General features: G+C 47.0%; 1 protein-coding gene and 1 long non-coding RNA gene across 4 annotated transcripts in view; one reads left to right on the forward strand and one right to left on the reverse strand.

The window, feature by feature from the left end:
• Rfx4 (regulatory factor X4) overlaps nucleotides 1-8,444 on the forward strand; it is a 156,031-nt gene extending 147,587 nt beyond the window's left edge. For all 3 annotated transcript variants that reach the window (XM_047548259.1, XM_047548260.1, XM_047548261.1), the window contains one exon: nucleotides 6,876-8,444. In XM_047548259.1, the coding sequence (XP_047404215.1) occupies nucleotides 6,876-7,148 (273 nt within the window). In that variant the 3' untranslated portion in view covers nucleotides 7,149-8,444. The remainder of the gene's footprint in view (nucleotides 1-6,875) is intronic.
• On the reverse strand, nucleotides 1,847-11,812 carry LOC124982068 (uncharacterized). Its single transcript, XR_007108171.1, has 3 exons — nucleotides 11,695-11,812; nucleotides 10,347-10,507; nucleotides 1,847-3,264 (listed from the first exon to the last, which is right to left on the reverse strand). It is a non-coding gene; the product is annotated as an uncharacterized LOC124982068 (long non-coding RNA).

The raw sequence follows: 11,812 nt of genomic DNA on the forward strand, positions 1-11,812 counted from the left end.
AAGCTCCTTGAAGGCAAAGACTAAATCTATATCCCCAGGTCACAGGACATGGCACCGTCCAAAAGATCAGCTAATTCTTCCTCAACGAGTGCCAGGCTCTGTGTCAGGCACCTTGCACGTCCTCTAGATAACCCTTGCAGAAGGGGAAGTGAGACTCGGGCAACTGGCTGAGCATTTGAACCCAGGTAGTGTGGCTCCCATCCAGCCTCTCGGGCCCTACCCTGTGCTGCCTCTCAGAGACGGACTGTCCCTAAACATTCACATGAGCGTATGGCAGGTGCCATCAGCATGAACAGTGGTTCCGTGAGCTGAGCACTCACTCGATTCTACAGGTGTGGGAAGCCATGGCTGACTCAGGGAGTGGCAGAATCAGGGCTATGCCTGAGACTTCTCGGGGACCCCATAGGGTGAACCAAGAAAGGCAGAGAGTGCTGCTCCAAAGCACTTGCAGGGGCCTAGGAGAGACTCAGCAGGACGGCAGGATGGCAGGCTAGAATGAAGGCCGCAATTACATCAACTGTGGGCACACACACTCGTCTCCGGGGAGGGCACCGGGGAACATGTAGCCATAATACAGGGGCACTGGGGGCCAATAGGCATTTGTTTTGATTTCCATGTACAGTACCAAGGGGAGCCCTGGTTTAATCCCCAGATGAGCCAAGAAGTTGATTCCACTAAATCATCACCTGGGGCATTCATTATAGGTCTCCAGCTACGTCATACAGAGATGCCAGCTCCTTAGGTACTGCCCTCCTGGGAGCAGAGTCCATGCTCCCTTCTGGGATCTGGGGAATGACTCTGAACTGCTGCCACAGCCTGGGTCACACGCAGCACACGGGCAGATCCTTCGTTCATTCATTTGTCCTTCCAGTGGCTGCTGGGAGCACGGTGGGGAGGGGCAGAGCATGCCTGCTGTGGGGACAGCATCCCTGAGCCCACGCTCCTGGCGTTGTCCTCCCTGCTCCATCACGCCCTTACCCTGCTTCCCTACCACCCCACCAGGAAATTTCAGGATCTGATTTTCTGGAGTGATATTTTAAAGCCTTGCCATAAAAAGCAACCAAGGTCTCCTCAAGGGTCCTGAAGACCCTGGTGACCAAAGATAGATCTGCAGCATCTGCTCTGGAAGCCGCAACCGTCCCCAAGTAGAACACTATCATTTAATAGCTGGTCTTAACAGAAGGACCCACAGACTAAACCAAAGCCCTTGGAGGGGCCCTCTGATTCTAAGCTGGGTGTGAGAGGTCCCAGAGTCCCTGGCCAGCTTCTTTGTCACTATGGTTCGTGGTCTTCAGATGAGGACTCATGGCACACTCCTGTCTCCAACACACACATGCACACACTACACACACCCTCCCTCTCTGAGCTTTAAGGTTCATGCCTTAGTCTCCATCTGAAAAGTCTTGTGGGGTGAAGATATTTATATAACATTTCTACCCAGCTTGATAGACAAGGTCAGTGTCCCTCCAGGGGACAGGGGATAGTCTTGCCTAAAGATGAAGCACCCACTGTTTTGTGTTTCATGGACATTTGTGTGGCAAGCACTGCTCTAGGCACTTCGAATACATGGACTCGTTGAATTCCCCTAACAATCTAGGAAGGTGGCATTTTTCTCCAGTTTTTAAAAATGAGGCAACCATGTCCTGCATCCAGTAAGTGGCTAATCAGACCCAAAGGCAGAATCCCAGTTCCTGGCCCTGTCCTGAAGCCAGTGGCACTGAAACAACTATGCTTTGGAGGGTAGAAGGTAAATTCAAGAGATCACCACTACTGCTCTCAGGAAGTTTCAAACACAAGCAGCACACGCCCAAGATACCTTATTTCCTTCCTTTTATTGGTTCTTTGGTTTAAGGTTGAGCACACAGGAAAGAATTCATTGCAGGGCTAATTAGTTTTAGTTGTCCAGAGCAGAGGTCAAGTTGTCCCAATTCTGACTAATGAATATCACACTTCATGACATCAGACTCACTGGGGAAATAAGTAGTCTGCATTGAAGAAAAATCACAATTGTACAATAGGGTCCAAGACGCCTACTTGGTCATCTGCACCAGGGCGCCTGCAGTCACTTCTGCAAATGAATGCCTCTGGGTCTGCCTTCAAGAACCGATCCGCACGTCTGTGGAGGGCAGTAGCAATACGTGTTCCAGCATTTACATGCTTACAATAATTTTAACTCATTTGAGTTTCGACACAGAATACGTGCATGCCCTCGTTCATACGGCTTGGTCACACGACCCTTGCTTTCTTCCTGGAATACCCAGGTAACCCACTCAGCCCTGCTTGAATTCTCAAAACCTGGGAATCCATGCGTCCAGATGCATGAGATTTCACCCTGGAAGGTTGGAATCATTGTAGACCCTTTTTGCTACTACACAACACTTGTTCTGAATCAAAAGTAGTGAACAAGGGATAGTATCAATGTTACTTCCCAGGCTCCCCATTCCCACTCCTGACCCAAAAGAGAAAACACACCAGACCAGATACACAGCTATAAAATATTTGAGCGTCATTTAATACATGCTTATGGAATCTCTACCCTAAATGTGCACTGGGCCCTAAAGCTCAAATACTGTTTCATCCTCCAGAAGCTCTACGGCTGAGAGTATACTTAGAATGAACCAGAAAGCTGTTCCTTGTTCCTCATTTGAATTGCTCTGACCCAGCTTTGTCAGCCAATCCTCTCACAGGATCTCCAACTGCTCAGCCCAAACCAGCCCAGGGACAGTGGGTGATACAAAGTTAGCCTAGGGTACTCCTAGCATCTTAGGATAGCATCTTGGGCCAAAGAGGGGGAAAAAATAGTCAACCATAATGTTGTTCCCTGAGTTCAAATTCCAGCTCTGCCTCTGATTAGCTTTGTGCCTTGACTTCCTCATCTGAAACATGGAGATAATGACACTACTATTTTATAGGGTCACTGTAAGGGTCAAGTGAGTTGATAAAGGTTAGAACAGGACGTGGATCACAGTTAACACAATTTGCACATATTACTATGCTTTGTAAAACCAGGTGTAATGTTATTACATTTTGTGTGACTATATAATTAACTTCTGTCTCCTTCACTAAACAAGCTCTGTGAAGGCAAGGACTGGGTCCTTTTCCCCTCGCTGTATTCCCAGGGCCCTGCCTAGAGCTCGGCCCTTAGTGGGTTTTCAGTCAGTGCTCGTTAATGAAATGAATGAACGAACGGATCCTCGTTCTGAGGCTATGTCGCTGTATGACCTCAGCAGGGCATCCCCCTTCTCTTGACCTCAGTTTCCTTACCTGTAAAATGAGAAGTGGGACAAGATGGTCAGTGACTGTCATTAGTGGACCACGCCCCTATGCATTTCAGAAAGGAGGAACATCAATAATAACGAACACTTTTTAAAAACTTACTACATGGGAATTCCGTGTTTCACATACATTAATTCAATTCATCCTGACCCTAAAAGCTCAGCAGATGTGGGCTGAGAAGGACTTTGGGGAGCTACATCCTCTTTCAGGAGAGGCCAAGAGGAAGCCTGCCTGGGGCGGCCCTGGCAGTACTCGGGCACAGTGAGAGCCGCCTTTCATGGGAAAACAGTTTGTGCCCCAGGCTCAGCCACCTTTCACCCCTCACTCAAGCAGCAGTCCATTTGGTAAGGGGCAAGGATAAAGGGCTCATTCTTCCCTCTCCAAGAGGAGGAAAGTCAGCCCCTGATGTGGGGAGTCATTTCCCAAAATAGACTTCCTAACTCGGTTCCAAAGAGGCCAAGAGTGATCACACTGAGATGGACTTGTGCGATGGCCTCTGATGGAAGCTTCCACCACCACACACTCCTGTACACACCCACACACACACCCACACACGCCCACAAACACCCCTCACCTTCTCAAGGGCTCGTAACTGCAGATTTCTCTCCATTTTAAAAAACTGGTAGCAACAGCTTGTGATTTGACCCAGAGAATGGTAACTTCCTGTAATGGGCCCTCAACAAAAAGTGCCTTTATTCCAAGCAGAGTTCTCCGGACCCCGGGTGTGTGCCCAGCATGCCTAAGGACCTTGCATGAAACCAGATGTAAAGTGTGAAAGGTGAGGCGGGTGCCACAGGCCAGCCAGCCCCTGCCACTCCCAGCAAACTAAATAGAGGTTTCATTGGTCCTCTTAATCACCAGGCCAAGGCAGCCGCCTTCAGCCCTCTTCCCTTTCAATGGTCTCTTCACCATGGGGAAAACGAGTCACTGACTCATTTGCAATTAGCTGACCTAACAGGACAGAATTTTCCATGCCGGATTCGGTGGTAACAGAATTGTATTGTCACACTGGAGATATTTTGAGCCAGTCTCATTTCCAGGCAATTGCTCTTTTGAGTCTATGACACAACCTCTGAGCACAGCTGCATCGAAGGTCCTTGATGAGGCACACAACACACACTCTCATGAGCTCTGTGGGAAGGAGCTCCAGTTCGTACTGTGACATTGTACCTACACCAGCCAGGGCCAGGGGGGATTCCTTAGAACCAGCCGGCTGGGGCCAGGCCAGAATTCCAAGCCCTGGGCTCTGTGCGGAAGGAGGGAGCCAGATGAAAGGTTCTCAGGCTGGCTTCCAAAAGAGTGGTCTCCTGCTCCTGTGTGACTGGACAGTGGCAGGTCAGCTGCATTTAGGGCAGTCAGATTGACATGGGGAAAATGTGCTACCCCGGGTGGGACTGGTTTTGTATGCCAGCTCTTCACCCGCTCTGTGTGACCTTGGGTGTGGGCTCTAGTTGGTTCATTTCTACAATGCGGGGCTGGATCACATGATCCCTAAGGTTCTTTCTGGTGGTGAGGTCCCAGGGTCCATTCGCCAAATACGATTTAGCACCTGCTAGGTGCCACACACCGTGCCAGATGTGGGGAATACAGTGTGAACATGACGAAGCCCCACTGGAGTGTATGAGTATGAGCCAGGGAGACGAGCTAGCCATTCAGCAGGGTGGTGAGGTCCTGACCTCAGAGGAGGAGGGTAGGGCGTTTAGCTTCTGAGATAAAGTGTCCAGAACAGTCTCTCTGAGGAGGTGACATTTGAGCAGAGATCTGAAAAGTGATCAAAAGTCAGGTGTGCCAAGCCGGGGGCAGGGTGGTTGAGAAGGGTTCTAGGCAGAGGCAACAGGTAGGACCAACTCAGTGTGCCACAGGACTAGAGGGTGGCCTCTGCACCAGCAAGAGACCATGAGGGAAGGGGATACAACAGGTCCCCAGGAGCCTCACTTGGGAGAGTATCAGAAAGGGGAAGAAAGACCTGGCATCTTGTTTCCTTACTCTGTCCCTCTGGCATTTCAAGAAGCCCACCTCACAGGCCCCAGGGCCCGCCATGGCTGCCACCCCAACAGCATCCTGCAAAGCACATGGGTAGGCGCCAGTGTTTCTGATCTGACTTGGGAGTATGAAAGCCTTGGCGTGCTGTCTGCAGTCTCCTTGGCAACAGCCCTTGGTGCCTTCTTTCCCAGACACCACCTACACGCTTCTCCTCCTTTCCTGACTGCTCTCTTGACTGCGAGGAGGCGGTGCCTTGCTGAAGGCGTGCCGTCCTACCTAGGGAACACTCGCTACTAGAATTTGCATCCTCCTTTCTTGATCTCTGGTGAGCTGGGTTTTTGTAACACTTCAGGCCTAAGAGTCGTCCCTGCTTCCCTCTGGCTGCCCCTGAAAGAGACAGCGAGGTTCCCTCGTCCACCTAGACTACAGTGAGCAGCCACTGTCACAACCCCCTCCTGCTGTCTAGGTTTCAGCCTGTCTGCCTCCCTCACTGGAGGCAGCCCCCCACCTAATCCCTTGGGGCTCCACTCTCCAACTGTCAGGGAAGACAGATGGGGAGCAGAAGAATTCACACATCCACACACTCTCTCTCCTCCTTGCTGTCCTTGCCATCCTTGTTGATTGGCTCCTGTCCTTGTTGGGGTGGCCCTCAGCACAGCAAGGAAATCTTTGTGCTGACTAGCCTGCAAATGGGGAGCTTTCAAAGGGAGCCCTGGGCTCCTCCCCTTCCTCCCCTCTGATCCTACTAAAAGGGGCTTATTTGCATAGCTGTCTTGGAAACAGAAAAGAATGTAAAAGAAGCAGCACTTCATAGGCACTTCTCTTCCTAATCCTTTCTAGAGCTGCTTCCCCTCCTCTTGTTGCCACTAACACCTGTTCTTCTGACCTGCACAAAAGCCCTCCCCTGCCTCCTCCCTTGGCTTATCCTGACTCCTTCCTCCACATTCACACCAAGCCAAATAAGTTACCATTTCCTACTTGCAGATCTTTCAGGACTTCAGTGAGTGTGAGCCAAAAAGAAAGATGTTCTCTAACTGATAGGCACTAATAATAACCTTGGAAGCTGTTGACTTGCTTTCTCTTCAAAAGCCTGCTTTTAGCTGCAGTTCATAATTGAGTTCAACTGTAAAATGCTATTTTTAATAACGTCATTGTGTTTTACTTGGCAATATTGTTCTCGGGGTTGATGGAGTGGGACTTGTCACATCTCCATAACTGATGATAAAACATCCATTCAGCCATACGTCCACATTTATCTGGACATGCTGTTATCAACACACACACACACACACACACACACACACACACACACACACCAGTATTCCTAATGGGGCTATTCCTCCTTTGGGGTTTAACTTCCCCAATATTCCAGATTAGGAGAACAAAACCAGTAGTATCGCTTGAGTGAACACCAGCCAGCCTGGCTGTGAATCTCTCGCAGTTCTACTGATTGCTTCCTCAGACCAAGACTCAGTCTTACAGAGGTTCACTGATTCCATCAACTCTCATGAACAGTAGCTCGAGAAATTTAACTTAAACTGTGCACATGAGTGAAATTGTGTGTATGCAACTTCAAGCTAATTTTAACTTTGTGGAATTTCTTTCCCCTCAACAAGTACCCTTTTAATAGCCCCACTTCCCGGATGGAACCTTGTTTGATGAGCAGTACTCCCAGGCTGCATCCTACCCCTGTCACTCCCCGATGGCCAGAGGTGCCCACAGCCAACACGTGCTACACAAGCCCGTCTGTGCACTCCACGAGGTATGGAAACTCTAGTGACATGTACACACCCCTGACCACGCGCAGGAATTCTGAGTACGAGCACATGCAACACTTTCCTGGCTTTGCTTACATCAACGGAGAGGCCTCCACAGGATGGGCTAAGTGACTGCTATCATAGGAATCCATATTTAATATTAATAATTAATAATAATAATAATAAACCCAATACCCACCCTCCAGAAGACTTTATCTCTGTACATCATAACTCGCGGGCTGTTCCTAAGCATCCATTATCTTAATGAATGGGAGGATGTTCAATATAGATGAAGAAACTTTAGTTCAGAAACAGGACTTACTAAACGTCAGTGGGATTGGGTTCCTGTAGCCAAGCCAGACTTGACTGTTTCTATAGAGCACTATCTTGGGCAGGCCGAGCTGTGCCTTTTCCCTCTGTTCCACGACTCTGCTTTGTGCTGGCAACCATTCCCCGTAGGCTACTTATTTTCTTGTTGACAAAAGCTCTTTAGTCTTGAAGGATGGATACTAGAGATGGAATCTGGCCTGTGTTCTTGGACGGGCACATAATGATCCAAGAGCATGACCTTGCTACCTGTCTGTACAATGAACAGCCCTCAGACATGTTCTGCACCTTCCCTTTTCCCAGTGGTGTCCCCATTGCTTCCTAGAGCACCAGGGCTAAGTGGTCTGGAAACCCTAGGTCCCCTGTTACACTCACATCTGCCACAGCACCTGCATTGTCCTGGAATGTAAGCACTGTTTGGAGGGAAGGAAGAGGCCTGTTCTATTTGCCTTAAGTTGACTGAGGTCTGTAGGGGACCGGTTCTTCTACACACAAGGATTTGTCCTGAGTTTGCACAATAGCTAGTGTCAGCGAAATGCAGGAGAGGGTTTTTTAAGTTAAGTTCTGTGAGAATGTGCATTCATGGCATCGAGAACCACATTCCACTTTGCTGTGTTAACTTTGTGAAGCTGGTTGGACCAAACTTTAACTTACCAAGCACCAAGTGTGAAAACGACTTTCATGGTTCCTTCATAAGACTATAATAATTTCCGACACTTTGATAGAAAAAAAAATTCAAAGCTGTGCCTTTGAGCCTATACTATACTGTGTATGTGTGGAAATAAAAATGTATTGTACTTTTGGAAATTTTTTTTCGTAGGATTTTTCTGTCAGATTTGTAGCAATTTGTGAGGTTTGTTAGAGATTAACATAGGTTTTCTTTCTGTATTATAAAATGCACCAAGCAATTATGGTGGACCTATTACCCTATGGGTAAGAAATAAATGGAAATATGACATCGGATGTTTTAGAAATTGTTGTGTAAATAAAATCTTTGATCACACCACTTAGTGTGATAATCATGTCTACAGCTAAACTGGAAAGTTTTATCTGTACATTTGTGCAAGATATGAATGGTTTCACACTCAAATAAAAAGTATTGAAATGACCTGCTTCCTTTTCATTTTGCATTTGATATGGCTTCTGTGTCTACATATTAATAACATATCTTTTTTTTTCTTTTTAAAATGCATTAGGGTGTAAGTGGGCGTAACAAAATTAAGTGGTCATATATGGTTATCTTACCCAGTTTCCCATCATCCTGTCATGCAATAATCATTAAAATCTGGATAGGCTGCGGGGCACAGTGGTGCATGCCTATAATCCCAATGGCTTGAGAGGCTTGAGGCAAGAGGATCACAAGTTCAAAGCCAGCCTCAGCCACTTAGCAAGGCCCTAAGCAACTCAGTACCAAAAAACAAAACAAACAAACAAAAAAATCTGAATAGGCCACAAATCCTGTCCTTGACTAATAAGTCAATATCGTACCTACACCCTAATTAAGGCTTGTGGGGGACCCGTTCAGCATACAGGAATTTGTCCTAACTTTGCATGATGGCTAATGTCAGCAAAAGGCAGCAGCCTTTCAACTCTTACAGAGAATATTATTTCGCATATTGAGAGTTCCCCCGGTACTTAGTTCATTGTACTTTAATGATCACTGGGTGTAAAGATATTCCAAGTGCAGTGCTTTTATTGCTAATAAACTTCTGGAACAGAACAGTAACATTACTAAATACTTAATAAGTATTAAATTCTTCTCCAGCACTGCGTTTTGATTTTGTGACTTCGAGGAGAAGAATATAGAAATTTAAAGATTGTGTTTTGTCCAAATGTTAAGAATCTAGGAGCTAAGAGAAATTCAGAGCCATAGATTCCCAGAAATGGCACTAGTGGTGGTCTTAACTAAAAGGCATGAGAATTTGACAATTCAGTTTGCATTTTGATGTATTTAAAGCGAAGTTCTTATTCACTATTATATAACATTGATAAGTGAAAATGATTTTAAGATGAAAATTATTTATTATATAGCATCCTCTTAAATGTATTTAGCTATGCTGTTCTGTGAAAAGAAAGTAGGGGCTGGAGTTGTAGCTAGCACAAGTGAGGTTCTGGGTTCAAACCTCAGCACCACAAAAATAAATAAAATAAAGATATTGTGTCCATCTACAACTAAAATAATATTTTTAAAAAAGAAAATAGATGTTGAATTTCATTCTCTTATAAGTAGTTTGCTCTTTCATCTACAATCCATAGCAAGGGAGCGGAAGAATGAATTCTCAGATTTAATAACTGTAAAATAAACCTGAGAACGACTGGCCCTATTGCTTTCTTACAATTCAAAGCTAGTGCTCTATAAATGTAAGAGGGTAGTTAAGTGTGATTTTTTTTTACTTACTAAGTACAAAAAAATTAAGTAATTACCAAATTCTCTAGCTAGGTAGCAGGAGCACATAATAAGCAACATCGATTTACAAGCAACAGCCGCAAGGTCATTAACTGTACAACAAACACAAAAATAATCACAAGAGTCTGAGGCCCAAAGGACAGAGGGGTCACTCCAGGAACTTTCAAGGGAGAGAATGTGGGCCTCCTTCCACAGCACAACCAAGAGTGGAAAAGAAGGCAGCTTGAGATGAGGGCAAAGAGTCACTGGGCATCTTCTCCAGAGCACAAGGTGCCCCTGGGAACTGAGAGCACTACCCATGTTCCCAACTGTTCTAAAACCTTCAACCTCAGAATTGGGAAGGATCTGATTAGGGGAAGTGAACAGCTGCGTGAGCACATGACTCCAAGCACCTTCTCTCCCTCGAGGCTTCCTAGCCAGTCACCAGAATGGGAATGGGCAAGGTTGGCAGCTGGGAGTGGGGCCAGTCACTTGTCAGAGGAATAACAGAGGAGTTTTGGCAATAAAGGAACACTCCCCTCTTAGGACTTTTTCTGAAAAGAATTCTGCCAGCTTGAAACTGGCTGAAGTCATGAACAGCAGCCAGGATGGCTCACCCACGTTGCAGGATGTGGTGTCCTCAGCATCCACCCTGCTGTGTCCTCTGTCAGACCCTGATGTACTCCTCATCTGGACAGAAAGGGAGTTTGTGGCTCCTTGGAGACTGCAATTCAGGCATAGTCCAATCCAAAAATATTTGTTGTTGATTAAGCCCAACCTAAAGGGGGTGAGAGGATGACATCATGTGACAAGTCATGGCTTCCCCTTCGCGAGATGCTGGATGGACTACATCCCTGCTCAGGACCTTAACAAGCATGTTATATGTCTCTGACATTCCAAATTACAGTGTGTGTGCTGATGGACCAGGGCTGGCAGGGCTGGGTAAGGAGGGCGGAGAGCTAGGGAAAAGGAATGGGTTGGACTGGCAGCTGGACAGCGATTCAGGGAGGCAGCCACAGGAGAAGGTGCTGGCTCCAGGAACTGATGCCAAGATGGACTAAGGTTCATGCCCCTGAGCTCAATCCCTACACCTGCACCATCACCATGAAAGCCCCGCCCTGCCTCCTCTCTGACCCCACCCTCCCTTCTGCCACTCAGGAGAGTACTCTTTGGAAAGTTTCCCCTCCGTTTAGCATTGCCATTAATATTTACCTTAAAGTGAAATCCTTCAAAATGGTAGAGGTGAATCTGTTGAAGGAAAGAGTTTCAGCTCTCTATGGGACAATATTTGTCCCAATTTCTTGCACCTCTTAAAGGTGGACTTTTGAAATATGAACCCTGGGGAGGGAGGAGTATAAATACACTCCTTATTATAGGGTCAGGGGATATGGGAAAAGGGGGTTACTGTAGGTCTTCTGGAGCCTAGGAGGAAAATTCTCTGAAATATTAGAGTGAAGGCTTTGAATTCAGACCTAGGCAAGAGCCTCAAGTATAGAAACTGTCCCTACTGGAAGCTTTAAATATGCATACTGGATATACTTACTGACTTTAAAGTGAAGTAGAAGTGAGGTCAAATCCTGGTTCTACCAAACATAGGTTGTAGAAGGGGCATTTCTGCTCTAAGGAGGATGGGACTTACAGTTGGATATCTGACCTAGAATGTGACCCAGGCATCAGTATTTAAGCTCCCCAGGTGATTCCAAGATGCAATCAGGGTTGAAAAACACAACCCCTTCCATCTTGAAGCTCTAAGAGAGGGACCACCATTGCCTGAACATGTTCGCCAGTTTCTTTTTTACAGGGCTCCTGTCTGTCCCGGTGGTGAACAGTGCCCTGTGGGGAGGGGCGCTCCCTAGCAGCCTGCGCTGTGCAGTTTTCCCTTAGCTGTGAACCTGGCCGAACCGCAGTTATGTCAGCCCTCCAGTCACACCAGCTCCCTGCCACTTTGCTGCCTGCCCTTCTAACCTGCAACTTCTCTGCTTTAGTTCTTGGCGACCTCCCGAGCTCAGCCAGCGTGCATGCAGTCTGGGCTTCCTCTTCTTGGGGCTTCCTTTTCTTCCAAGGGGGGGGCGGTCAGAACCTT

The sequence above is a fragment of the Sciurus carolinensis genome, chromosome 4 (genome assembly GCF_902686445.1).
Source record: "Sciurus carolinensis chromosome 4, mSciCar1.2, whole genome shotgun sequence".
Lineage (NCBI taxonomy): Eukaryota > Metazoa > Chordata > Mammalia > Rodentia > Sciuridae > Sciurus > Sciurus carolinensis.